The sequence below is a fragment of the Seriola lalandi genome, unplaced genomic scaffold (assembly GCF_002814215.2).
Source record: "Seriola lalandi dorsalis isolate HSWRI2012SDOR001 ecotype SW California unplaced genomic scaffold, Sedor1 jcf7180002054264, whole genome shotgun sequence".
Lineage (NCBI taxonomy): Eukaryota > Metazoa > Chordata > Actinopteri > Carangiformes > Carangidae > Seriola > Seriola lalandi.
In genome coordinates this window covers 93,344-119,935 of record NW_019524817.1, presented here as the reverse complement: position 1 = coordinate 119,935, position 26,592 = coordinate 93,344, and the positions used below count along the sequence as shown (strand labels likewise).

Sequence of the window (26,592 nt, the reverse complement as noted above, 5' to 3'; positions counted from 1 at the left end):
AAAGTGTAAGATTTGTGAAAATGCGTATCTCAATTTCCTTAAGTTGAAGCATAATTTAAAATTTTTATTTTGTACAATCAAAACTGAAAAGTAGATTTGGATTAAGCAATGTTTTACAGTTACTCAAATGACAATAAATGATCAAACTTTTGCCAGTGACTTAATTGTTTCCACTCTAATATTAATAGCATTTCAATTTAGGTAATCTCTCATACAGCTCATTTAACCACAAGAATCTGTTTATTATGTTTGTATGTGAATTCCGGAGTACAAATATTTTGCTTTTAAAAATGACTGAAAACATAAATCAAAACACAGTAGAAAAAAATTAGGTTACCATATCAACCTGAGAGAGGAACCAAAAATCATAACATTACCTGGACATAATAACATGGCTGAAAATCAAACATGATCAACATAGGTCTGCTACATATATGCCGCTTGTAGTCTGTCAAACCATGCAGTGTCATCATAGCACAATGACGTTTCTAATTGACAACCAGAATCAAACTTTTGTATTTTGATACATTAAAAAGTAACAGTAGAAATACACCATTATTGTAAAAAGAAAAAAGAAAAGAAAAATCAATACTTTTAAAACAAATTTCTCTTGAAAAAAAAATCAAAAGACCCATTATATCAATGTATGTGTCCGTCTGAAGATGAAAAATGTCTCAATGCAATTTCCTATGCTTATTTCAGATCATACACTATTCTTGGCTTGCAAAAACACCTTATTCATGGAGGTAACAAGGCATTCCTGTGAGCTATCTAGTTAGAAGTGAGGAGTGTGATTTAAAGTTTCAAACATACATGACGATATTTCTAAGGAAACTCTGCTACTAGTAGCACCGAAGTAGACATGATCACACATTTTACGGTTATCACAATCATATGATATATATAGAACCTCAAACCAAACTACTAACTAAGTATAGAGTAAAGAAAGGGATGGAAAGAGTGGTGAGGGGACAAGAGGACAGCATATAATAAATCAGAAAACATTTTAAGCACGCTCCCCGCGGATACGACGTGCCAGCTGGATGTCTTTGGGCATGATGGTGACACGTTTGGCGTGAATGGCGCACAAGTTGGTGTCCTCAAACAGACCCACCAGGTAGGCCTCACTGGCCTCCTGCAGATGACAAAGTCAAAACATTGTTTTTTTAGCTGAGATGATGAAAAATGGTTTTAGTAAATTCATTTAAATTTTTTTTTTTTTACAATGGCTGCTACTGACCTGCAGAGCTCCGATGGCTGCACTTTGGAAACGCAGATCGGTCTTGAAGTCCTGGGCGATTTCTCTCACCAGACGCTGGAAGGGCAGCTTGCGGATCAGCAGCTCAGTGGATTTCTGATAACGACGGATCTCACGCAGAGCCACGGTACCAGGCCTGGAAAGGAGAGGCAAAAATTTACATTTAAAAATTGAGGTGTGAGCTGCTGAACTGACCTGTGTTTGTACAAACTTGTGTGTTATCCTTCCTTGATTTCAACAGAACACACTACTCTTAATTGTGTGCACCTATTTTCATCTTCACCTTGACCCACTTGTTACTACTGATCCAGTCTCTGTCTTTCTAGTAGTAAAAGTCTAAGATGGCAGGATAGAACATCAGCTCACTAAATGCACCATATACACAGCCTATTGTATTTTGTGGCAAAACTTATCAATAGAATGAGCTTCAATAAGAGAACTAAAATATGTCCCCAAAGAGTTTTTGAGAGCAGGAAGAAAGCTATTGAATCCGTGTGTCAGTTTTGTTTTAGTTTATATCGACATATGTAACAAGGGGCATAAACCTGTAGCATCTCTTGTGTTGCTTTTCAACACACCCAGATGAACCCAGTGTGTTCTCACCTGTAGCGATGGGGCTTCTTCACACCGCCAGTGGAAGGGGCGCTCTTGCGAGCAGCCTTTGTGGCCAGCTGCTTACGTGGGGCTTTGCCTCCAGTGGACTTACGGGCAGTCTGCTTGGTACGGGCCATGGCTACTAAAGATCACCTGAGGGAACATAACAAAGTTTGCTTCAGTGACAACAAAGAATGTATTAGGCATGTGCAACAGAATAACTTAGGGCACAGGATGTGAAGGATAAAAATGTAATTTTCCGTTTGTATTGAATTCAATTTAAAACTTTATATAAACTTGCCACACTCTACTTTACTATACTTTACTCAGTCAGAGTGGACAAGAAAAAAACATGAGCACCAGAAGCCTTATTTTCTTTCTAATTACATTCAAGGTAGCTTATGCAATGCCTGTAGCAGAAAAGGACAGCGAAGGCATCCAATCATAGCACAGCTCTTTATCGCCTAAACCAATCACAATCTGTATACGGGCCTACAAGGCGGGATGTTGTGAACCTTTCAACCAATCACCGCGCGAAGACCGTCGAACATATCCCGCCCCTTGCGCACAGTACGTGGGTTTGTTCGTTTCTTCATAGTGTGCTCCCCGGTTGCGCACTAGCCTCGAGTTTTTATTCAGAATAAGCTATTATAAAGGAAAACCATGCGACCCCGCCCGCGCCGGCTGCCCAGTGCAGGGAAACTAACACACCTAAAGATGATGGCTGGCTGCTGGCTAGAAGAATGTAAACGGGAAGGAAAAATCGTTGTAGGAAACGGAGAGGGTGATGATAAAAACGACGGAAGACTATAAAAACTGCGGCACGAAAGTGGAATATACTTTTTGAAGATGACACCAGACATGTCCGGGGATCAATTGACAACAATATTTTGTCAGATGACCCCTCACTTTAGGCGCATTTCCGAGTCAAACCCGACCAGATCACAAGTGCTTTTTAGGTCCCTGACTCCCCGAGCAGGCAGATAATAGCTCGACTGCTCTGCGTTTTCTTTTTCACCGAAAATAAACGAAAAACATGTCCATCCGAAAACTAATATAACATAAAATGATAGATTGGAGTTTTATTAAAATGGTGATACTTACCTTTGAAAAGTTAGTGAAAGATTGCAGCTCAAAAATGGGAATTTATTCTTGAGTCTCTAAAGCGTTGTTCTCGCAATAAAACGAAGGGAGGAAAAAAAGGAAAAAGTACATAGGAAAGCAATAGGAGACACGTTTCCCATGATGCACCTGGGACGAACATATTACATACATGCAGCAACATGATAAACAACTGCCCGACCACACTGTCAGGCAATGTCGTGCAACAAGTTTTTTCTCAATCCTGATTATTAATAGTTTTGTTAGTTTAGGTTATTATTATTATTTTTTAGCTCTTTATTAAACGTATTTTACCTCGAAAGAAAAAGGAAACTATGGTACTGTAAATATTAGGGAGACCATATAAAGTGAGTACCACTGAACATTTCACTATTTCCACGTATATAATTTTGATTTTTTAATAAATATTAAAAAACATTTAAAACCAACACAACAAGACCCTTCATCTTTCTAAGCATTGTATTAAACAATGTGTATAATAAATCAAACAGGCAAAGCTAAAAATAATCATCTTATAAATTGAGATAAAGGTTGGGGGAAAATTACATAATAATAAAGTTTAAACTTCTATTTATTAAGTAAAAGCTCTTACAACATTTACACTGTCAGTCCGGCAGGTGGCGCCAGCAGCTTCACTCCAACCCCTTCAGAGCTCAAGAAGAAGAAGCGTGTTTCTTTTTACCAGTCCTCCAACATGGCGGCTGCCAGGAGGTTGAAACGCGTGGTGGCTTCACAGCCAGGTTTTTTAAAGTTAAAGTCCACTTCAGGCTCCGCGGACTCGGTCAGCAGTCGAAGAAAACGCGTGAACAAGAATAAGAAGAAAAGCTGGAACAAACACAGCGACATAAACGACGTAGAGGATTTTTTAGAGGACGTCAGGCACCAAGAGAGGACCACAGGGTAAGTTAGCCAAAATGTGGGGACGACTAGCAACTGTGATGCTGCTGTAATGTGGAAATTTAGTACATAAATGCTTCATCTTAAACGTTATTTAGTGGCCCTTTTCGCCGGCCTTGTATTTGTATCAGAGTTTCTTTGAATAACAGTACGTTTGCACAGTGCCCGACATATTGTTTAATTCCCTTAAAAGATTGGCACAAAATACAGTTCGCGTGAATTTAATTGAAATGTGTGAATACGAGTTGCTTCACCTAACAAGTTGAAAGGTTTACGGCCGGTTGACTTTCCTTTTTGTTGTTTTTCATGTTGTGTTGGCCACTATGTCATGTGAACTCCCTAAACTGTGTTGCCTAATCCATATTTAAAGTAATTTGATAATGTTTTAATGTAATGTGTGGGTACTAGTGCTGAAACCATTAATTGACTGACAGAAAATTAATCAACAATTATGACTTTATGAAGTCATGTAACTAACAAAACAACTGCTGAACAATTGCTGCTCAATTGTGCTGTTTTGCTCTGTTGTATATGACTGTTAATGTAATTAATGTGTTTTGGACTGTTGTGTGGACAAAGCAAGCAACTACTTGAATAAATAACCTACATAATTAAATTATTAGTTGCGAGAAATAAGTTAGAAAAGGCTGTTTTTCTTAGTTGTAAGTCCTAAATGTGACATGATGTGACCTTTGTGTATTTCAGGGGTTTGCTGTCTGAGAAGCCAGATGACAGTTTGTTCTTTTTGGATGTTGGACAACCGAAAAAGCCTGAACAGAAGGGTAAATATCTAATATTTGTGTGGGACAGGCATTGAATAAAAATTTCCTGTGACCCACGGATGTAATAAATAGCTCAGATCAGATAAAAACAAGTTGTACTCTTGTATTTCTCAGAACAGTACAGGTAATTAATGAAATATTTAACTAACAAATCTTGGAAAAACAGATGTGTATGTGTCTTTGTTCTTGTTAGTGAATTATCTTTTTGTTCTTTGTGAAGCTGAAGAAGCCGTAGAGGGGAAGAAGAGGAAAGGGAAAACGTCACGTCCTCTGAGGATAGACCTCATCCTGCAGCACGACTCCCTCATTCCGCCACCTAAAGAGTCAGTACCCATCATGACCCTGTGTGCTTTTCTCTCCGTCTGTGGCTCCATTCATAGTTATCTATAAAGATATTGTCTGAAGACACAGAGCCAAGTTTCCATTCATATGTCATTTCGAGGATTCTTAAGTAGGCTGTAGTATGTGTGAATCAGGCAGCTCAGTAGTTATGTGATAGTGATAGTAATTGTAAGTGATTGGTGATCATTAAGTCTCTAGTTATGCTTACCATGATGCATATGAACAGGTTTATGCATCATCAGCTTAAAGTTTTATATCTAGATACCTGAAAGTATTGCTATTTGTACTCCTTCTGTTTCTGAAGTATAAACTTGGCACAAACCACAAACCATTAATTGATGCAAAGCTACATGTTGTGATTTTTTTCTGTTTTTTTATCAAACTTCTAAACTGTTGTAAATGCATTGATTTTTAATAATAGCTAGAACTGGAAATGTATTGGAGTAAGAGGGTCGTAGTTGACAAGTAGATCACCTCCCTACAGAACTCAGCTGTACTGCTCTTGGTAAAATTCTGCATCTGAACAAATGAACATTTAAAAAAATGTTGGAACATCAGCTTTTGATTTATTGTCTTAAATGTTTGAGGGCTGTGTGTAACCGGTGATGATCTCATCCTTGCGCTCCCAGTATTTCCTTCATGGTAATGTGAAGACAAAACAGGAGTTCAGGAGACTGTTTTGTGAATGGTGTCCTGGGATCTGAGGATATGCAAACACACCAGTGTAGACAGTGTCAGAATATCTAGTGTGCTGGGTATCAACTTCTCTCCATCATATATCAAGTAGCGTGTTTCCATAACCTCCTCCTGTCCTACATAATCAATGATTTATCTCCTCTGCCCCACCCCCCTCCCCAGTGTGCTGGCCTACCAGCAACCAAATGCCAAGAAACTTCGTCGCATTGCCCAGAAGGCTGAGCAGCTGGCAGCCAAAGGTGTCGTGCCACAGAGGAGGAAACAGCTGCCAAGCAGACGGCCGGCCGACAGGAAGGCCAAGAAATCGGTGACGGAGGCCAACAACAACCCAGACAGAGAATATTATGACATATGGGGCCAAGAGTGTGAGTGTGAGTGTGAGTGTGTGTGTATGTGTGTGTGTATGTGTGTGCGTTTGGGTGGGTGTGTGTGTCTGTCCAGTGATGATCCCATCCTTGCGCTCCCAGTATTTCCTTCATGGGAATGTGAAGACCAACATGGAGCTCAGATGACTGTTGTGTGAACAGTCATCTGGGATCTGAGGATAAACATAAATAAATAAGGAAAAGTTTGGATTATGTGAAGATCCAAAGGTCAAAATAGGGATGTTAGTAATAAATCGACTAGAATTTGATTGATATAATATATAAACCTAAAATGTGCATCTCATTGGCTTTGAATCCTTCAGTGTTGGTGTAATCAGCGGCTAATCCTAAACTACATTAGCTATACTGTTTGAATAACTGCAGTGTTTTCCACCAGAGAGTCAGATCACAGTCTGTGACAAAGCCTCAGATTTTTTGATCAGCAGATGTGATCAGAGGAATCTGAAAGAGGAAGTCGGATGCCAGAGTTTTATTTTCTGGATTTGGGGACGCTGGCCTATTTTGAGTGTCTTTGGCAGTACACAAGGTTTGATGTACCCACGTGTTGTCCCAGTTTATGACCCCAACCAAATGTAGAAACTATAAAATCACTTTGAAGATTGCAGCAGGAATCTGATTTTATTTAGTTGTTTTTGCAGCCTCATTTCAAAATACGTTCAAGTCTTGTTATATCAGTTATTGAGTTTAAAGCTCCAGCACTCAAGGTATAAACAACAAAGCCGGTCATTATTAGATAGTGATTCTGTAGTTATAGAGCAGACCTTAAAGTGTAGATCACAAATATACTTGAATATTGTATGATTAAAGAAACCATGTAACCCATGTATCTTTCCTTTCTTTCTAACGCAGCCAAAGATTCAGCTGACCCCTGGTACCTTCAACAGACTGGCAAGAAGCTTGTCAATGTGAGGATGAATAAGTGTCTTTGTCCAAGATTTAACTGGGTGAACAGTATTTTATACTTTACATTGTCTGTGTGGCGGTTGGAGTTTGACTAATGTGGCTTCATCTGTTCTTTTCTGTCAGCGTCCAGAAAAGTTGAACGAGAAGCCGTCAGTGCTCCCTGCTGTGGAAGTGATCGCCCCTGGAGGATCCTACAACCCAGACTTCTTCTCCCACCAGGTAACTCGCACCTCAACACCTGACAGGCTTATAATTGGACTAGGAATCATCATTTTACTTTACAGTCATTTTAATGAAACGATTGTTAACCGTTAACGAGGATGTTAAAAGCTTGTACAAACACTGTCGACTTCATGTTTAGAGGTCTTAGATATTTTGTGATGGAATTTACAAAAACAGTTAGTTAGTTAATGCATACGTATGATCAAAAGAAATGTGTGTATTTGTCTATTTTGTTATTTTTATTTTGGTGTTATGTTTAATTTTATTAAAATATGAGAATGTATTAAAAGCCCTAAAACAAGAACATGATGATGAACTTTTTATATGTTGAAAAGAATGAGATTAACTTTTTGACGGCCTTTCACAAAGACAGTCAGTTCCCATTTGTTCAGTACAGTTTAAGTTGAGTTTGAATTAAGCAAAACAACTAAAGCCTTTGAGTGTGCTGTCTAAAATGCTTCAGCTGAAGATGCTGGTTGCAGAAACTGACATTAAGATCTTTGTTATGAGTGATTGCAGTCATTTTTATTAGTGTTGTGTGGCCTTCACTTGGTCGTGTATCTTCATAAAGCCAATTGATGGTGTTGCAAACCGTTAAGGCCGTGTGATGTAAATTTTAACAACAACAAACAGACAAGATCCTCTCCATGTTTTTTAGTGTCTGCGTACACATACCCCTGATAGTAGTATGAATAAAGTGTGTCCGCTGCCCACGTCCATCCTGGAGTATGATCAAAGTATAGGTTTAGGTTTGCCTCATTGGTTATTCATTGTTAATCCTGTTGTAATGACCTGCACTAACTGACCGTTTGAACCCAGGCCTTGCTGCGGGAGGCCCACGAGGTGGAGGTAAAGAAACAAAAGGAGGAAGACAAAATAGAGAGGCAGGTGATGGTCAACAAAGCCGACACAGCGACAGAGGTAGAGATCATCATTCCTTCATCTTTTGATTCATTCTAAATGCAGTGGAAACTTTGTCTAACATTCGTGTTTGTGTGGTCTGCAGGAGACGATCTTAAGAGAGCAGGTGGAAGGTCTGGTAGAGGAGGAGAATGAAGAAGAAATGGCTCCTAATGAGGAAGAGGAGGATGTGGCAGTGGGAGGCATCGCGCTGGCAGAGAAGAAGACTGAGAGACAGAGGAAGAAAGAGAAGGCAGACAAAATTAAGGTACATACACAATTCATACTTTACTCATTTTTGAAGAAGTGCAGTTCAGTAACCTACAGTTTCCTGTCAGTAATTGTTGACATCTGCAGACAGGTTTGGACCATTACTGTGCCGTCAAACAGCAGCAGTGTTTGAATGCATCTACTGATTGAATTGTATTGAGTCAAATCATTCTGCTCTTCCTGAAATCTCACATTTTTAAAAATGTAATAAAGCATTTTGACATATTGACTCTTTAAACTGAACAATGCAAGATGTAATCGTGCTGCCTTACACATAGAGCTGAAGTAACTGATCAGCTGAAAGAAAATCTATCTTCAGCTATTTCAATCATTTTACTGGTTCAAGCTTCTCCGATGTGATGAGTTGTCTTTCCTTTACATATGTGACAATAAATGAAACATGTTTAGGTGTTAAGGCTGTGGGTGGGACTGAACAACACATATGAAGAAATTGTGAAAAAAATTTCACAATTCTTTGGACATTTTATAGTTGAAACGATGAATGGAGAAAAAATAATAATGAAGCATGAAATTGCATAGCTTGTGTTTCAAGATGTGATTTTTAAAAGAGCACAAATGTTTAATAATCTCACAACTGCATTCTTACAGCACTCTTGATCGATCTCCAAACTACAAATATTTAAAATGAAAGTGTTGCAGGTTGTAAATACTTCCAGCAAGATGCCATGTTGTTGTTGTTGTTGCTCCACTCACCATCCAAAAAACATCAACCTCACTGTTTCTCTTCCTGCCGCCCCTCCCAGGAGCAGCAGCGGCTGGCCGACAGACAGCGGATTGACCAGCACCAGCAGCTCTTCCAGCTTCGCTCCATTAAGGCGTCCATCAAACAGCAGGAGCAGGGCACCAAGGACAAACAGAAAGTCCGCAAGGCCAAGCAGGAGGCCCAGAAGAGCCAGCCCAGACGCCTCGGCAAACTCAAGTACACCTAACGCGCACTTTCATGAAGTCAGGGGACTCGCAACAAAAAATGAGCCGTCAAAATTAAGAGCAAAGAAGAGAATAGATCCTGATTGTTTTGTTTTTTAAAGCTCCAAAAATACTGCACCCTACTTTTCCCATAATGCACCTCAGTAGCGCCTTTTGTGAAGATCCTTCTTGCCTTTTTTAAATTCTTTCAAAGTAAGGCAACACATAGACTGAGTACTAGTCCTCATGATGAGTAACCTCATAAGCCATGCAAAAACATTTTAAGGACCTTGTTCTGAAGATTTACCTGTGGTTACTTCAGCAGGGGGCCGTGTGTGAATGGACCTGTTTATGACCACATGGTAAATGTTTGCTTTTGGTCCTTATTCACAGGTTCCAGCCTCAGGACCTGGAGGTGCAGTTGAGTGACGAGCTGGCCGGCTCCCTGCGACGACTCAAGGTACGTCACTCACATCTGAAACGTGTTCTTGCTCTTCCACTTTGACCTTTGCCAGTGAGGACACGGTGTCTTTATCTGTGATGAGTTTTGGTTCATTTTGTTGGTGTATTATCTTCAGTTCTCTGCATTGTCTTATTCTAAGCTTTATCCTTTTCTCTAATACTGCGACGACCCACTTTCCCCCCAGGGACAGTTTTAATTTGATTTGATGTAATTGCCAGTGGAAATTTCCCAGCTCTTCTCTCTTATCTCCTGCCATAATGTCTCTGAATAAGGCTTAAATCAGCCTTTGTGGTGTGAATGGGATTTTATAATTCGGGTGGGAGTTGCAATTTTTAGTCAGAGCAGAGTGACGTTCATCTCACACGGATTTGTCTGGACTTGTCTCCCCCTCATGTAACGCTGTGACTCTGCAGCCAGAGGGCAGCGTCCTCAAGGACCGCTTCAAGAGTCTGCAGAAGAGGAACCTGATCGAACCCAGAGAGAGAGCCAAGTAAGGACCTCTTACGTAACATCTCATCAAAGGCTCACAGTGATGCACGGGCTCATTAGGTGTATATTGATTTTTAAAATGTGTTTTTTCCACCCTCCGTCCCCCTTCTCTTAGGTTCAAGAGGAGACACAAGGTGAAGTATGTGGAGAAGAGGGCTTTTAGAGAGATCACCTAGCGCCGACCCACAGACCGCAGGAGCTGAACACCAGAAGCTGGGCGACATTTAAAACCACAAGTGCAACATAATGGGACTGTGTATATATACGACTTAATGACTGCTGAGGACCTGCTTGTTCCTTTCAGACGATTACAACTTCTAAAAAAATAAATGCCACCAACAATTATAATATATAAACTGGTCAAATGTGTCGAAGATAAGTTTCCTATAGTGAGAAAATAACGTGCAGGTTTTATATCACTTGTCACGATTTAATTCTGTAATTTTTTTTTGTTACGTAATACGACCCCAATCAGGAAAAGGTTATCTAAGGTTTTGCGATATAGAGTCTGCATAGGCCAAGTGTCACTGTGTCACTGCCAGGCTCATACACGAGTAGAGACTTGCAGCTTATGTTAATAACGGGGTCATCCACATGAAGTGTCGCTCTGCACCGCGGGGATATTGGGCAGGTTTATGTCGGATATTTGTGTGTCTGATATTTTCTGAAGATTAGTGCAACACCCATCATCCAGACCTGTAATTATAATAAATGCGTTTTTTGAAGGAGTTGCATAGACGATCTTTTCAGTGGGTCATATTTGATGAATATTCAGATATGTCAAGGAATTTAATTAGTACTCCAACATGATTAATCCTCGAGGTTGCTCTAGAGAAAAACTATTAGAGCTGAAACTTTAATTTATTCAGGTTTTCTTCTACTGACTTTCTGTATCTGCTTTAGATGCCATGGTGCCCAGATTAACACAATAAAAAGTACTGGACAGTGATTTAAAAAGTAAAGGCAACAGAAATCTGGCTGCTTTTAAATCCCCATAATTAGATTATTTGATTTAGTCGAGTTTAATTGAAGTAGATTAATGATTTTTTTTTATATTAGGTGAAAAAAAAAGCAGACAGATGGGCTTGTGGAAGTCGACATGTATAATTGATTCCAACCTGCTGCTTAAAACCATAATTGCCTTGAGTGTCCTGTTGGTGTGAACAGGGACGTGTAAACACACACACACACACATTCTGTCCCATGGTGCCTGGAGCTACGCCAAAGCTTCTTATCTGTTAATCAGTGTGAAAATGTAATCTTTTACCTTTAGAGCACAGAAACCCACCCACCCTCCCACCTAGCTGCCTCAATCAGCTGATCTCCCTCCCCTCTCACAAGACAGAGTGCGTAATGCATCATGGACCATCTCCCATGTCAGAGACTTATCAACATCTTTATGCCAAAAACCTGCTGATGAGTTAACCTGAAGACTTATAGAGTTTAACCCAAGGTATCTCTAAGATTCAGTGCAGAATATTGTTGCCAGGTTCACCATCTTATTTTAGCTTGTTAACATGCTAACGGTTGCTAATTAGCATCAAACATGGAAGTACAGTAGAGGCTAATGAGAATGTCATTAGTTTACAGGAATTTTGTCATAAACCAAAGTGTTGGATAAATTAAAATCTTGATGGTGCATCACAAAGGTTATTAAAGAACATCCCGTAGCCGTTAATACGTAATGACAAAACAGCAAATGTAGATCTGGTGGCGCTAGAGGATGTTTCAGGGGCTCATCACAGTCAGTATGATTCATCCTCTGGCGACCATGAATGTCTGTAAAAATATATATATATATTCCCTGACAAAACATTGAAAAGATATTTCACTGTGGAGAGAAGTGGTGTAGCTGCTGACACACGAACTGAAACTGCCACCCCAAGAGTTACGTCCCTTGCATGGATAAAATGTAAGTATGGTATTTTTATAAGTCCATTTATAGGAATGATCAAGGATTATTCTATATTTTGGTTTTCTAAGTAGCAAGGAATGGGATTTATAGTCAATGACAGACATCGTACAAGGATATTCGGAGGTTAGAGAAATGTCCTAGTGTTTCCTTGATGCCAGACGATACAGACTGAAGCCTCGCTGTTTGTGTTTTCCTCTCCCCTCATTTAGACTTACTCTCTTCACGTGTGAGACATGGTGCTGCTAGATTGTCTTGGCATGGGGTAGGATGGATTGTGTGTGTGTGTGTGTGTGTGTGTGTGTGTGTGTGTGTGTGTGTGTGTGTGTGTGTGTGTGTGTGTGTGTGTGTGTGTGTGTGTGTGTGTGTGTGTGTGTGTGTGTCATTACATCCTTCAGAATAGATTACTACTCTGGTGTGGGGAGCCGGGGAGTGACAGAGGAAGCCACTAAAACACTCAGCTGCGCTACATGGAGATGCTACTGTGTGTTTATGTGTGTGTGAGTAAATATTTGTATGTGATAAATACAAATATTACATACATACATGATATATTTTTGGTATATATTTGAAGTGTCAGGCTCACATATACACACACACCTTTGGACACTGAGGTTTCTGCTGCTGCTAGCTAGCTGATTGTCACATCCCAGCATGCCGAACCATAGCCTCATTTACTCGCAATTATTTGATTAATTGATGTTAGTTTTTTAGCAGAAAATGTATTTTCAATTTGTGAATCCTTGTTCATTGTTTTGGACGGGTTCAAATGTTTTTCGTCTGTCACTGTAGATTGTAAACTCCTCTTCAGGCTGTTTAAACACTTCACTTTCCACTTTTGAATTTTATACACTTAGATTAAATAGATGAGTGAAAAAATAATCAACAGATTAATCACTAATGAAGTAATAAATTGTAATATTATAAACAGAGGTCTTGTATTATTACAGATTGTGTGTGTGTGTGTGAGAGAGAGAGAGAGAGAGCGAGCGAGTGTGTACATGGTTTTGTTGCTTCTTTGGGACCTTTTCCGGTACAAACACCGACCTTGTGTAGTGCTCCTCATGAGGACCGAAGCCAGGTCCTGGTCAGGGTTAGGTATGACTTGGTTAAGGTTAGGGTTAAGGCTTGGGTTAGGCTGCCCAAAATGAATGGAAACCAATGTGATGTCCTAAAACAGATAGCTGTGCAAACTTGCATGTTTGTGTGTGCACTTTTTATTTCTATCTTTTTGAGGACCTTACGCAGTGAGGACATTTTGGCTGGACCTCACAACTTTATAGAGCCGTTTGAGGGTTAAGACTCAAACGGCTAGAATCAGGTTTATGTTAGGGTTAGCACATGTTGATGATGGTCAAGGTAAGGAGTTGGGGAATGCATTATGTCAAGGAGTGTGTCCTCACAGAGATAGAAATACAAGTATGTGTGTGTGTGTGCACACATGTGAGAGAGAGCGAGCGAGCGAGCGAGCATCCTCTGAGTAAATTACTCTAAATCCTGATGACTGTCGCTAATTCCATTTCCACCACACACACACACACACACACACACACACACTATGATTCCATCACATTCTCACTCTGTCACACACTTTCCCTGTGTCGGCTCAGTATCCTTGCATAGCCTCAGCATGGCACTGCCTCCCATGTCTCTGCATGTGTGTGTGTGTGTGTGTTTGTGTTTGTGTGTGTGTGTAAACAGCGGAGATCATCCTCGCAGTTACAGTAGGTAACAATGCACACAAGACATCAAGAGGCAAGATGATTAAAAACATGGCTGGAAGACAAAATCACAAACAATGTGCACTGTGAGAGAGAAATGGAAATGGTTTGCGTGGTGTGTTGTCGGTGGTGGAGCAGCGAGAGATGATGAGGGAGGGGGGATAAACACAGTGATGGGAGAGTGAGCGAGAGGGAGCGAGAGGGGGGAGGAGCAGAGAAATGATTCCTCTCTCTAATCCTGTAGACACACGCTCGGTCTTGCTGCCTACTGGCTCAGAGAGAGAGACGGAGGCAGGTGGAGGGTGCAAACACAGAGAGAGAGAGAGAGAGAAGGAAAAAACAAGATGAAGGGAAGAGAAGAAAGGAGAGCTGCCTCTCGTAAACCACGCTGAGAGAAACGCACAGAGACAGGGAGGCGGTGAGGACGAGGAGGAGACCAACGACTCTTGCATGGTTTTGAGCAGAGGGAAGGAGACAGGGGAGGAGGAGGCAGTGTGATGCTTCTCTCCGGTGCTGCCTGAAACAAACCAGGAGAGGAGAGGAGCAACAGAGAGGACGAGAAGGAATCCCTTGAAAAATAGAGAGGACAGATACAGAGGGAGAGAGGAAGAAATGCAGAGGACGGAGGACAAGCAGAGATCCCTGGTTACTCAGGCTCACATGAGTGTATGGACCTGAGCCCGGCCAGTGTTACTACAAGATGCTGTCAAAGACCCAGCGTGTGAGGGCTGAGTGTTACTGTGCGAGTGATGGATGTCTGCACAAACTACGGCTGCTCCTCGAAATTCAGTAGTAGATAGAGTCTCTGTGTGTGTGTTCGACCAGGTGTGTGTGTGTGTTAGTGTGAGAACATATGACCGACCAGCTGTTCAGGAGGTAAACAGGGTCAGGTGCACCTAGAGGAGGGAAACAAGGAGGAAAGTGGGAAGACACACTCACGTGAGCAGGTGCACGGAGGGAGAATTACACACACACACACACACACACACACACACAGACACGCAAGAGTGTGTGTGTGTGTGTGTGCAGCTAGCACATAAAGGCTTCAGTCCAACCATCTCAGGTGCAGTTAAGGGCACAAGTGTGTGTGTGTTTTGGGGACAGCGACGAAAAAAGAAAAAAGGGAGCTCACGATGAAGCGTCACTGATTTTCTTCACGGTTCCTTCTTTTACACCGAACTAGCCGCCTGAAACCTGAAACCGCTCCCTACCTCATCTCAACTCAACAAGTGGACTTGTTGACTCAGAAAAAGAGACGTTCAAACCAACACCGGTGCTCCTGCTAACTGGGAAGCCCACCAGCAGTGGGGTCGGCCCTGATTTCCTGTGCCCAGTGGATGCCACCTAACTCCAACAACCATGGGGGAATGGACCATCCTAGAGCGCCTCCTGGAGGCCGCCGTGCAGCAGCACTCTACTATGATCGGAAGGTGAGTTCTTGTAAGAGTGAGGTGTGTGTCTGTGGTTGTTAGACTGAAGCTTGCACAGGCGTTTGAATTGTAACCGGCATGTAAGAACAAGTTGTTCTCGCCTGGTTCTATCATGTGTGCATGTATCTTCATGTATGTCCCTGCAAACATACAGTATTAAAAATAAGAGAGTACCAACGCATGTGCAGCATGCATGCAGAATATGAATCCTTCCCCTGCTTCCAGTCACTTCATTCCTGGTCCAAAGTGGCTGATGGCAGGGCGAGGGGGGCTTTAGCTTCTTTAATCCCTCTGAGTGACATGATGGGAGGGTTAGGCAACCAGGGGGGACGCTGTAAGCCCACGCAGAAGCTTTGGACATCAGAGGATCCAGAGCGGTGTGAGGATATCTCGCCTTAAAAATCCACGATGTCTCCATTAACAGTTTCCTGCTGTGCCTCTCTGTGCTCATGTCTTCATTCTGCTTCAGAAGCCATCACGTTACACGTGTGCCTCATTTGAGCTTTCCCACAATTTCCTCTTCCCCTCCTTCCTCTCTTATCCTTCTCTTTCCGTCAAGTGTGAAGTCATTTCACAATCTCAAAAACTAGTCACCAGTGCAAGGTCACGGCAGTTATGATTTATGCATTCTCCTGCATGCTGAGAGGTCTTGTATTTTAGTTTGAATAACTCATCCTCATCGGCTGCAGAAGGAGCAATTATTCATGAGCGTTTTCGCCACAGACGCACATCAGCTCTGGAGATGCTATAAGACATGATTTTACATCTAGGAAAGAACATATCTTGGGTCTGGGGTTTTCTTGGGACATGACTGAAGACCACAGATTCCGCATGGGTTCATTAGAGACTATCTGAATTAGCAGTTTAAACCAATCCCCTAAAGCTACTGACTCACTCGCGCAAGTAGTACTCTTGAATTATTGAGTGAATAAATGTCAGGCAGTTTATGAAATAAATGATCTGTAGAGACGTTCTCTCTTTTGGCAAAGGATGAGTCTTCTTCTTCTGCTGACAAAGCTCTGAGCGTGAATTTGTGTCGTGCCGAGAAATTGAAATGATTTCGAGCCTTGCTCTCAGAGCAGTCCGTCAGTTGAATGGTTAGTTAGAGCTGTTTGCTTTGGTTTTATGATGAATGATCGGTCAGTGTTTGCTTCCCCTCATTCATGAGACACTGGAAGTGCAGTGTCTCTCATCGACTGGACTAGTCATACTGGCTTCAGGGTCTCAGCGACAGCAAGAAAGAAAAGACATGGAAAGAAAAATAAAATCAACAAAGCCATCAAGGAAAACGCAAAACAGTTTGGTTGCAGTAGTAGAGAGGAGAGGAGCAGTATCAACAGAGTGAGAGATGTGACAGACAGGAAGCAGATGAAGGAGAAAGAGTAATAAAGACTGTGAAGACGAAGGCAGCGAGGAGCGGTTATTCACAGACAGGCGAGCAGACACATGGCCTCAGTCTGCAGGGTGTTGGTAGGAAGCCAAGAGGACTGTCTCGTCACGAGATGGTGCTGCATGTCATGACCTAAGCAGCGCAACCAGGACACCCGGCGGCAAAAAGCCTCAGATCTTCTTCGTGCAGATTATATCCGTTGTCCAGACAGTTGAAATGTTCAGATGACGGCAGGAACCGGCCAAAAACTTTTTTCAGGGTATCAGAATTTACACGCAGGATGTCCAGCGGCCTGCACAGTTTCACTTGCATTTGTTTAGTCTCGATATATTTGGCTTCCTTTATCCAGAATCACTCACAGCAATATTTTAGATTCTGTAACGTACACACTCTTAGTTTCAGTCAACCAAAGAATTATAGCTTTTGAAATGTTTCCAAAGTGAGTTGTAGAACTGTGCATAATATATTTCTGAGAAAAGTTGAGTTGTGCATTTTTTTTGTAACAGTATAAAATAAGTTTTTATGTGTACAGGAAGTTCAGAGATCAGGGTTATATCAACAGGTGGATAATCACTGCCTTGAACTCTGTAGGATCTGGTGAGCGTAGTATTTTAGACACTTCTCTTGATGACCAAATACCTGCATGGAAAATAAAAATAAGCCTCAGCTACTGTATTTCCTCAGATAGTGACTGGGGCCTCTGATTGATGAGTATAATTCGTCATATTTTGGTTAAAAACCTTGTTTTGATCCGTTTGCCCTGTTAAAGTCATTTCATTACTCTGGCAATAAAAACTCAACACTTTCCTGTAAACATTTCAGATTAAAAAGCTTTCCAGCATTTCAGAGGACAGAAACTCTCCATTTCTTACCAGGGCTTTTATAGTGAAACATTTGCAGGGACGCCATATGCAACAACAGCCGGACGGGATTAAAGGACGACAAAGCAAAGTGGATCAGAATGAATGAACCAAATACATTAGATGAGTAATCGAGAACAACAAAGTGTTGAAAATAAATTAAAGCCATAGAAATGGACACAATTCTTAAGTGTCATGCACATTAAACCAGGCGTTCATCCACCCAGCTTTTCATTAATGAATCCCGTTTTTTTCTTTTTGTGGTAAGTGCTAATTAGCATTTGTTAGCATGCTACCAAGATTAACTACAACATGGTAAACATTGCTAAACATCAGCACTTTAGCATTGTCATGTTAGCATGCTAACATTAATCTTAATGCGCTCAAGTGCAGCTTCACGGAGCTACTAGCATGACTGCTAGGCTTGGTGTCTTATCAAATGTCCATGCACAGTAATCATATATGGCACTGAAGTGCGCTGAACAATGATGGAAGAAATTTCATTATCATGAAGTTTAATTTCACCCAACATGAACTTGTACAGCAAAAGTGTTGGTGGTTAGGTTGTAAGAGGGACTCTTTTGGCCTTGACTCTCATTTCCACAGCCGCAGACTGAATGGATTTGCAGATTGATTGACTGTCCAATTGACCGATTGGTTCAATATAGGCTGTCCTTTCTTTGGGAGAGTCTTAATAAATTGACCAAGAGAGTTAATTTTGTTGTTTCCATGACACTACATACGTAAGTTTGCATGTGTCTGTTTATTGGAAATATTAAGGGCTGCTTGTTTCATTCACTAATAGAACATTTTACCATCTTTGTCCAATGAGAAAATATGATTAAACAACAGCAGGACATTATTCATGGTATTTATTTACCTCTTAAATTTTGTTAACCGGAAGCGCTCCTAATAACTTGAAACTGAAAAGCGCCAGTCAGTCATTTATAGCTTTAGTTTCTGTGTGACAGTCTGTACGTTCCCACAGTAATGTGCCTTCCCTACATCTGGCTTTTCTACAGCTCAAAACCATCTAATCTGGGCCATCACTGCTGACATGAATTTTTATAAATGCACGCTAATACTCCCTCAATCCTAAAACCTATTGGTCCCATCCGCTGTGAGTTCGCTCGTCTCATTGGTCGGCGCAGGTGCCGTCCTGTGAGAGAAAGCGTTGGACAGGACAGGTTGGCTGTCCCTGAGGCGATGCCAACGTGTGCTCTCATGAGACCGCCATGACAACAGCCTGCAGGCCTGAGTCGGTTTGTCATACATGAGTCACACACACATTAGGGGGAATATAACACTTGTTGTTTATGTAAGATTACAGACGGCTCTAGAGATTCCCTTCTACGGTCAGGGTGTGTGTGTGTGTGTGTGTGTGTGTGTGTGTGTGTGTGTGTGTGTGTGTGTGTGTGCGCGCATAAATACTCAGACTGTGTGTAAGACATGAACTTTGTTGTACTTTCTGGGAATATCACGTGCTTGGATGGGTTTCAGTCCTCTCTACGAGTGTGTGTGTGTGTGTGTGTGCGTCTGTGTGTATTCACCTCCTACCTGTGATTTATTCCTGCCATTACGGGCAGTGGGCCAGGTGTAAATTGATTTCCCCGGGACCAACTGATGGACTGTGGGGTCGCTGTGCCTGTTGGTACACACAGCCTCTGAGGATAAACCCTGATGAAACACTCTCTACCTAACTACTGTCAACACATCACTCATGCTGTCTCTGTGGGCCCACTCCCATTGGCTGCAGTCCTACTTCTGAGCTGCCATTGGTCGGAGCGGGACTGCTAAACATGCAAATCCATCCTCCTTTACCCCTGATATTGATCTCCAATAATGGAATAGGAAGCGGAGCTTGATAGAAGACAGGGCACTTAATGAAACGGTCTTTAGACCTGTCCATTTGCAGCACACATAGTCTCACGGGTCGCAGCGACTGGAATGTTAAGTGAGTGATTAAAGCTGTAAGTACCTCATTGACTTTTTTGCCCGTTAAAATAAACCTTGATAGTAATTAGGAGAGCAAATATTTATTCTTGCAGTGTCTTTCTCAATGAGAATACCGGAGGTTAAACACCTCGAGGACAATAAGTTACAGTGTCTCTTGACAAGCAGAAATCAAAGAGTCAGTCCTCGTCTTTTCAGCTTCTTTTCTTCTAAAAGTAAAACATTTAAATCCTTTTAACAGAAAAGTGTAAATCCCACATTTTGGTTGTCTGTTTATCAGTCACACAGTCTCCTCAAAAACAGTCAAAGGTTTCTCGCTTGCTTTTTGTCTTTTTGATACTCGTTAGGACGTTTGGGACACTGCTGATTTTTTGGGCTGCTTAATATATAATTCTCTCTCTGCAGTAAAGACGTCGGGAGTCTTTTTCACTTGTGGAGAATTTATTTCCTCTGAACCAGAAAAACAGACTTGGAGAAACTCATTAGCCGAGCAACTCTGTAAAAGTATTCTTGCCACTTGGAAAGAATATCTGAGGTTGTGAATGTGTAAATGTTTAGTCTTGAATATAATACAACCGTCCTTCTTTCAAATGGAATTTCCAGAAAAATATATTGTCTAAGATCTGATGACATTATGTCCACACCACTACGATTTCATTTTAAAGACTCGCACACCTGAAAAACACGTACACACCTGAGCAATCACGAACACTGTGCAAGCGTGACCCGGTGTAAACAGGAAGCAGATCGTCTGCTCTGCAGCTGATTAGTTGCAAAAAAAAAAAATACTAGCAATGAGGAAAAGCAAATACAGCTGCAGTGTTACAGTGCAGGATATAACTCCTCAACATCTGCTAGCAAAAACAACAAGGTCAGTAACGCTTATAACTCGTTATCCATGTTGCCTAAGCCACCTGTCACCTGTAATCGAGGCTGATGAGACCCAATCAGGGAGCGACCGCGGGTGTCTGCACCATCGTTTCCAAAGGTCTCCGTTTCCCTCGATTGCGCACATGAAAAGTGACGGCTGATAAGTCATTTTCAAACTGTGCCTGTTTTTGCACCTATTCACATCAGTGCAAAAAGTGCAGTATTGTTGGATTGACTCTTTTTTAGGCCGGACGCAGCCCTCTCCAATATCCGCCAGCAGGAAGCTGGTTTCAGACGCTCTTACACGGTCCGACAAACACTCTGAAGCACGCTGTCCCCTTCGAGCTTGGTAGCTTAAATGCAATCCTTGCAGTTGGTAGAAGAGAAGGTTTAAGCTTGGCTTGTGTCTCAGCACGTCTCTGCACGTGTACACTTTACAGGAGGCGATCGGGAGCGAGTCTGGGTGTGTTCTTACCAAAGCCCAACTATTCCTTCTTAACGGCGGCCAGCTCGCTTAGCATGACTCCTCAGCATGGTTCCCCCGAGTCAAATGAGTGTTGTCACTCAGGAGCTCGGCTCATCTGTCTAGGCGTGTGTGTGTGTGTGTGTGTGTGTGTGTGTGTGCCATTCACTCTTTCAGTGCGGTGCAACACACACACAAAGCTAAAACCAATATTTATTAGTGAGTGCTTGTTTACACGTGACTCAGTGTGCCTGTGTTTGTTGACAGGTTACAGCTCTGTCGTCACATGACCTTTAGATCATCGTGATTTTATTTAGCAAATCCCTGTGGTGCGTTCACAACCCCCCGTGGAGGTGATAGATGATTTTGTGCAGCGTGAGGCTTATCTAGCGAATGTGCGCTATATTGCATGGAAGAGAGGAGAAAATAAGAAAGAGAGATAGATAGCTTCTCGCTTGAGGCAGATTCCCCAGAGAGATACTTAAAAAGCGACACTTACAGAAGGCCAAGAAAGGCCCCCGACGTCTATTCACTCCGTATCCCACCCTGTCACTGCTTTCACACTTCTACATCCATATGTAATGACCCCCGGGATGCTGTCGGCTGTAATGTCAGCACCTTCGCTGCGCTGCCATAAGAAGCTGGTTATTAAAACGCTGTCACATGTTCCATAGGGACATTATGAATCACCAGTGGGAGGTGGATGCATAATCTCTAACTTTTTAGAACAAAATCCACCTGCTGATAAAGCCGAACGCCATCTGGCAAAAATAATCAAAAGAAGCAAAAGATAGGTTTATGTGTGTGCATTAACGTTCATGTCAGTACAGATAGTGGGACTGATCTGCTCCAGCTGTGCTACTACAGATACAAATGAGCCCCGGATGCAGGAGAAGAGCCGCTCTGTAGCTGCTTGCAGCCTTTCATGACTGGAGCACTACAACCAGGCTCCGCGGGGACTGCTGGAGAAGCGGAGTCGTAGCTGGGGGAGAAAGAGAGAGCAATTGCACATAATTATATGGCTTGTGGTCTCATTTCTTTCTCCTTACACACCACACCCACTTCCAGCCATCCTCTCCGCGACTCAGCTTCTTATTCTGCGTCTCTTCATCCTCTCACTCCACACACGCTGAGGTCAGGGTTGATGTGGCGTTCACATACTGATGGAGTAATCCATCTCCTATTGCAAGCGTGTACGTGTGTGTGTGTGTGTGTGTGTGTGTGTGTGTGTGTGTGTGTGTGTGTGTGTGTGCTCATCAGATGTTATATTAGAAGATGAACCTCAATCCTCATCCTTAATCTTACTCCAATTTGAACATCTACATAATGGTGTACATTGATGGAAATGCCAGTGCCTAACCAGAACACAATAACATGGATGGTCATAGAGAAGAGAGAGAGAGAGGGGGAGAGAGAGAGAGGGATGAATGGATTAGAGCAGGCGAAGGGGTCAGAGTTCAGACAGATTTCACCTTGCAGGGCCTCGGGGGGGAAGCTGTCTCTGGCAGGGTGACTCAGCAAGGCTTATGGGTTTAGCGTTAGCACCTCGCTGGAGGACAGAGCAGGTCAGTGTTAGGATGATACTGGGGGGCTAGTTTAACCCGGACATTACCTCACACACACAAACACAGGAGAGCAACCCTGCAAATAAAAAAAAAAAAAAAACACCTCATCTTCATATGTAAAGGATGTTTTCATTTTAAAACATCAATGTAGAGGTGGTACATTGCACTGGGATACCCTGGAATTATTGCTGTAAAACATGAAATTATGGTTTATGGCTTTATTTCACTCCAGTGGTACTATTACTATTATTATTAATGTTTATTTGTACACAGCTTCTTAAACTGATTAATTAGTTTTTCCATTCTTCCAGGCAGTCATCAGTCTCGTTGTGAATCTGTCTGCGATCGCTCAGTCGCTTCACTGTTTTCGTATAAGTCAGTTATTAGTAAAGTGGAAATGCAGTTGAACGCAGGATCCAGTTTCAAAACTCTTCCCTGCTGGTGCTTTCAGGGACCTGTTGTCAGATCTGACATTCAAGGACTGAAAAAAAAAAAAAAATCACCTGCTGAGATCTACACCGTGTTGTCAGAAAATCAATACTAGAACACGGCAACATGAAGAGCAGTCCCTGCTCTCATCTGCATGACCACACGACGGTAACGGTGATGTGATGAATTATTTATCTCAGGCGAGTTTTACATCCTCTGCAAGATCTCGCTGTAAATCATGTAGGTGGGAAAACCAGTCGGAGTGAGTATGCTGGCTGTTGCATTTTATTTTAATGAAGTATTAGTTATAAAAAAATATTGGATTCCAGCTTCATGAGGAAGTTTCCAGTTCTTATGAAGCCTATTAAAGCAGGTGACGTAATATCAAGTAATGTAACCATGAATTTGTAATGGGTTAGTTTTCTCCAGTCACTTTGAGCTGGGGGTGATGCAGTTTGTGTCTTTGAATAGATGTTTAATTAACACCAACATGGCAATGACAGCAACATACCCAGCTTCACTCACACTACTACAGTTTAGTTTTAAAACACATCTCTTTTTGCAACGTTTTTGCCTGGCGTCCACACTAAACCAGAGCCCGTAAATCAGAGACTTTTGAAAACGCCGCTGGACCTGTTTTTAGTTTGAAAACTCCCAGGTTGCATTGCTGTCTGGACGGGCAGAAGCCCACAGTCGCTCTTCTCATTAGTAGTGTTTTCTGCAACTCACCAACTGCAGAGTAGACAATCTACTTCCTGTTCACACTGACACACACATACCGAGTGTATGTGAATGGTCCTGTGTGTTTTCAGGTGTGATAGTGTGGATGGAGATCGTTGTATAAATGTGGGGACACGAATAAGTAACCTGAAAGGTACACATGAGCAATAATAGTTATAAATGTATAAGTGATAACTCAGAGTATTAATAATACACAGGATACCTACTATAAACTGAATGTAAATACACTGAATGGCTGTTGCAGAAGAAAAGTCGGCTGTTAGTATCAAGAATGGGCTCAGATTTCATTAAAAGGATTTTTTAGTTTTGCATCATAAAACTACATTAATTATTAGGGATAAAGATAAAAGATAACCAACTTTGATCTTTGTTTGGTACAAAGCAGCTCTGCATCTTTTGAAGTTTTCCTAGTTCAGCCTGTGGCTGCGAGATCATTGTCTGATTTACACAATCTGCTTTTATTACACATGACTAACAGCATTCCTATGTGGGAATCATCTCCGTGCATCTCTCTCTCACTCTCTTTCACTCTACCTCCAAGCTTTATCTCACTCCCTCTCACTCTTGAAGGGACAATCTTCTGCCATTGATTTATTCTCCTCGTCCCCGCCCACCTCTACGCCCATCACTGGCTGCATCGCCACACTTTACTGACGTCTCTAATGAACAAGGTGAGAGTGTAAGAGTCACTTAGACGAAAGTGCACTCATCGCTTTGAGCATGCTTGAGTGTGTGTGTGTGTGTGTGTGTGTAACGACTGTTCCTCAGAGGCAGTATCAGCTCCTGCACTTTGTGATTGACTCGACATGAATAAAAAATCAGGAGTGCACACCAGTCAAACACCTTGCACATCGCTGAAACACACACCATCTCCGCCAGGACCGACATACTGTAAAAAAGACATCTGATTCACTGCCCCCTCACACGTGTGCACACTCACACACACTCACTCACACACACTCACACACACTCACAACCAGATGGTCATCCAAATATACAAACATGTGCGTAAGCGAACTTGCAGCGTGGTTGCTATATTTACTCGTTACTCAGGGGCAAGAAACATTCACGTAGACACACACACACACACACACACACACACACACACACACACACACACACACACACACACACACACACACGATCCCATTCGCAGATTCTTCAATTAAGCAGTGAAGTCAAGCTGCAAGGAGTGCGTTTGACTCTCGGCAATATGTTACATTCACACCGCTCTCATGGCCAATTATTAAAAAAACGACTTGGTAGACGGTGCTGTGATGTGAAACAGATAAATTTAGCCTTTCACAACCTGTAGAATGACAGCAGCAGGACTCGGCTGCTATTTACTGGAGGAGGCTGTATCTCCCAACAGGCAGCAGTGTGACCTTTTGGGAAAATGAGGCTGTATTCATGTCACATCAGATGGCGGAGAGTAGAGACAGAGCGTCGGGTAAAAGTGTTTTCAGACGGTAAATACTACGTGGGAGCTCAGGGTCTGATGTTCTTCGTACAACGTCTGAATTCCAACAAGGTAGTTAAATTTAGGGAATTAGATTTAAATTTAAAAGGAAAACTAAATATATGTTTCATAGTGGGACGCCTACAGAGTCCGAGCCCTGAACCGAGGCGGCCGTTAAAGGCCAGCATCAAGTTCCAGTCGTTCGATCCCAAAGGGATCAAGACCAGCTTCCTTTTAGAGACCAAATACAAAAGGCACGACAGAGTGAGGAAGGTTAATTATGATTATTAAGACGATAGTAAATTAAAACCTAATCTAAAGGACATTTGTGTAATCTACATAATATCTGCCGCTCCTCGAAGTGGATAAGCTCCAAAAAATACAACGTTGTGAGAAATCTTTGCTTGTTCAGAAGAAGAAATAACAAATTATTTCTCTTACAACTTCAATGTGGAATTCAAAAGCAACAAAACACACCGAGGCTCAATTGATAGTAGATAATGTTCGCTAATGACTTAAAAACTAATCTCTGCTTGTGCTACTGTTACGCCACATTTTAGCATACGCCATTTTGTGGTAATTGCCTCCTCCGGCGGCAGTAACGACTCTTTTTAAAGTGCTCTGAAAAACTGGAAACTTGAGCATTTACAGAACGATTCCTTGACAAGTGGGAAACTCCATCTGCTGAGGACGATTGTGCGATTACGTTTTGCCAACATGTTATATAGCACTTAGAAAAAGTGTTTGGCCAACTGCTGTTTCCATCACCAACAATGAATTTTGGATCTCAAGTGTATCACCACTTAAGTGTAGAAAAAGGACAATGAGCAAGAGAAATGTTCAGTCATGTGAAATATGTTATTTAAATCATATTGTTTGGCCAGTTATTCTGGAGCTGATGCTGCATTAGCAGCTACTGTAGCAGCAGGTCAGGACACAGTGTAAATACAAATCCACAGTAACTTCTGTTGTATGTGAAGATATCACTATATATATGAATGCATCATCCACCGCTATAATTTCCCACCGATCCTAAATCAGTTCACACCCTTTGAATATTTACAGTCCTACGAAAACAAAAAAACAAAATGAATGAAGCTGAAATGTGATGTTTACTGTCGGTTCAGTTTTAAAAGTTGTAAATACAAAAAGTGTAGATAATTCTGACAGTCACTCTGGACATGAGACATGCGTTCATGCAAAAAGTAAACTGCCTTTTTTATTTCAATCATCAGTGATTTCCATTGTGGCAGATGTCTTAGGTATAAGAGCATTTTTCATCGATTGAGAGTGTTTGGGATGTTCCCTGCGCAGCCATGTGCTGTCTGATTGTGTGTCATGGAGGCTCCCTGCATGTGCCAGAGCTGCTGATCTGGGTTGGGGCTTGGCACGAGAGAGCCGCGGTGGGTGGGATGTTGGCATGGACGCAGCAGCCCTAACTCGGGATTGTCCAAAACCCACCGATTTAATCCGGATTACGCCCATCATTTCTGTCTCTCCCTCTCTCTCTCTCTCTCTGTCTGTATTTCCCTCCGTTGACCCCCCCCC

General features: G+C 42.0%; 3 protein-coding genes across 4 annotated transcripts in view; 2 read left to right on the top strand and 1 right to left on the bottom strand.

The window, feature by feature from the left end:
* Positions 1–221: 221 nt before the first annotated feature.
* On the bottom strand, positions 222–3,113 carry LOC111654238 (histone H3.3A). The gene is made up of 4 exons (XM_023405175.2): positions 2,957–3,113; positions 1,862–2,005; positions 1,241–1,394; positions 222–1,135 (listed from the first exon to the last, which is right to left on the bottom strand). Exons 2-4 carry the CDS (start codon positions 1,987–1,989, stop codon positions 1,007–1,009), a joined length of 411 nt encoding a protein of 136 aa, XP_023260943.1. The 5' UTR covers positions 1,990–2,005; positions 2,957–3,113; the 3' UTR covers positions 222–1,006.
* A 509-nt stretch (positions 3,114–3,622) lies between these two features.
* Positions 3,623–10,979, top strand: nop53 (NOP53 ribosome biogenesis factor). 2 transcript variants are annotated; one of them, XM_023405174.2, is made up of 12 exons: positions 3,623–3,874; positions 4,577–4,653; positions 4,874–4,976; positions 5,854–6,056; positions 6,927–6,982; positions 7,104–7,199; positions 8,022–8,123; positions 8,209–8,370; positions 9,137–9,312; positions 9,693–9,759; positions 10,176–10,252; positions 10,367–10,979. In XM_023405174.2, exons 1-12 carry the CDS (start codon positions 3,669–3,671, stop codon positions 10,425–10,427), a joined length of 1,386 nt encoding a protein of 461 aa, XP_023260942.1. In that variant the 5' UTR covers positions 3,623–3,668; the 3' UTR covers positions 10,428–10,979. The 2 variants fall into 2 exon arrangements, with proteins under 2 accessions (XP_023260942.1, XP_023260940.1); XM_023405172.2 differs by having other exon boundaries at positions 3,628–3,874; positions 5,854–6,062.
* Positions 10,980–14,157: 3,178 nt separating this feature from the next.
* gjd1b (gap junction protein delta 1b) overlaps positions 14,158–26,592 on the top strand; it is a 28,538-nt gene continuing 16,103 nt past the window's right edge. The window contains exon 1 of the mRNA XM_023405189.2: positions 14,158–15,314. Within this exon, the coding sequence (XP_023260957.1) occupies positions 15,244–15,314 (71 nt within the window). The 5' untranslated portion in view covers positions 14,158–15,243. The remainder of the gene's footprint in view (positions 15,315–26,592) is intronic.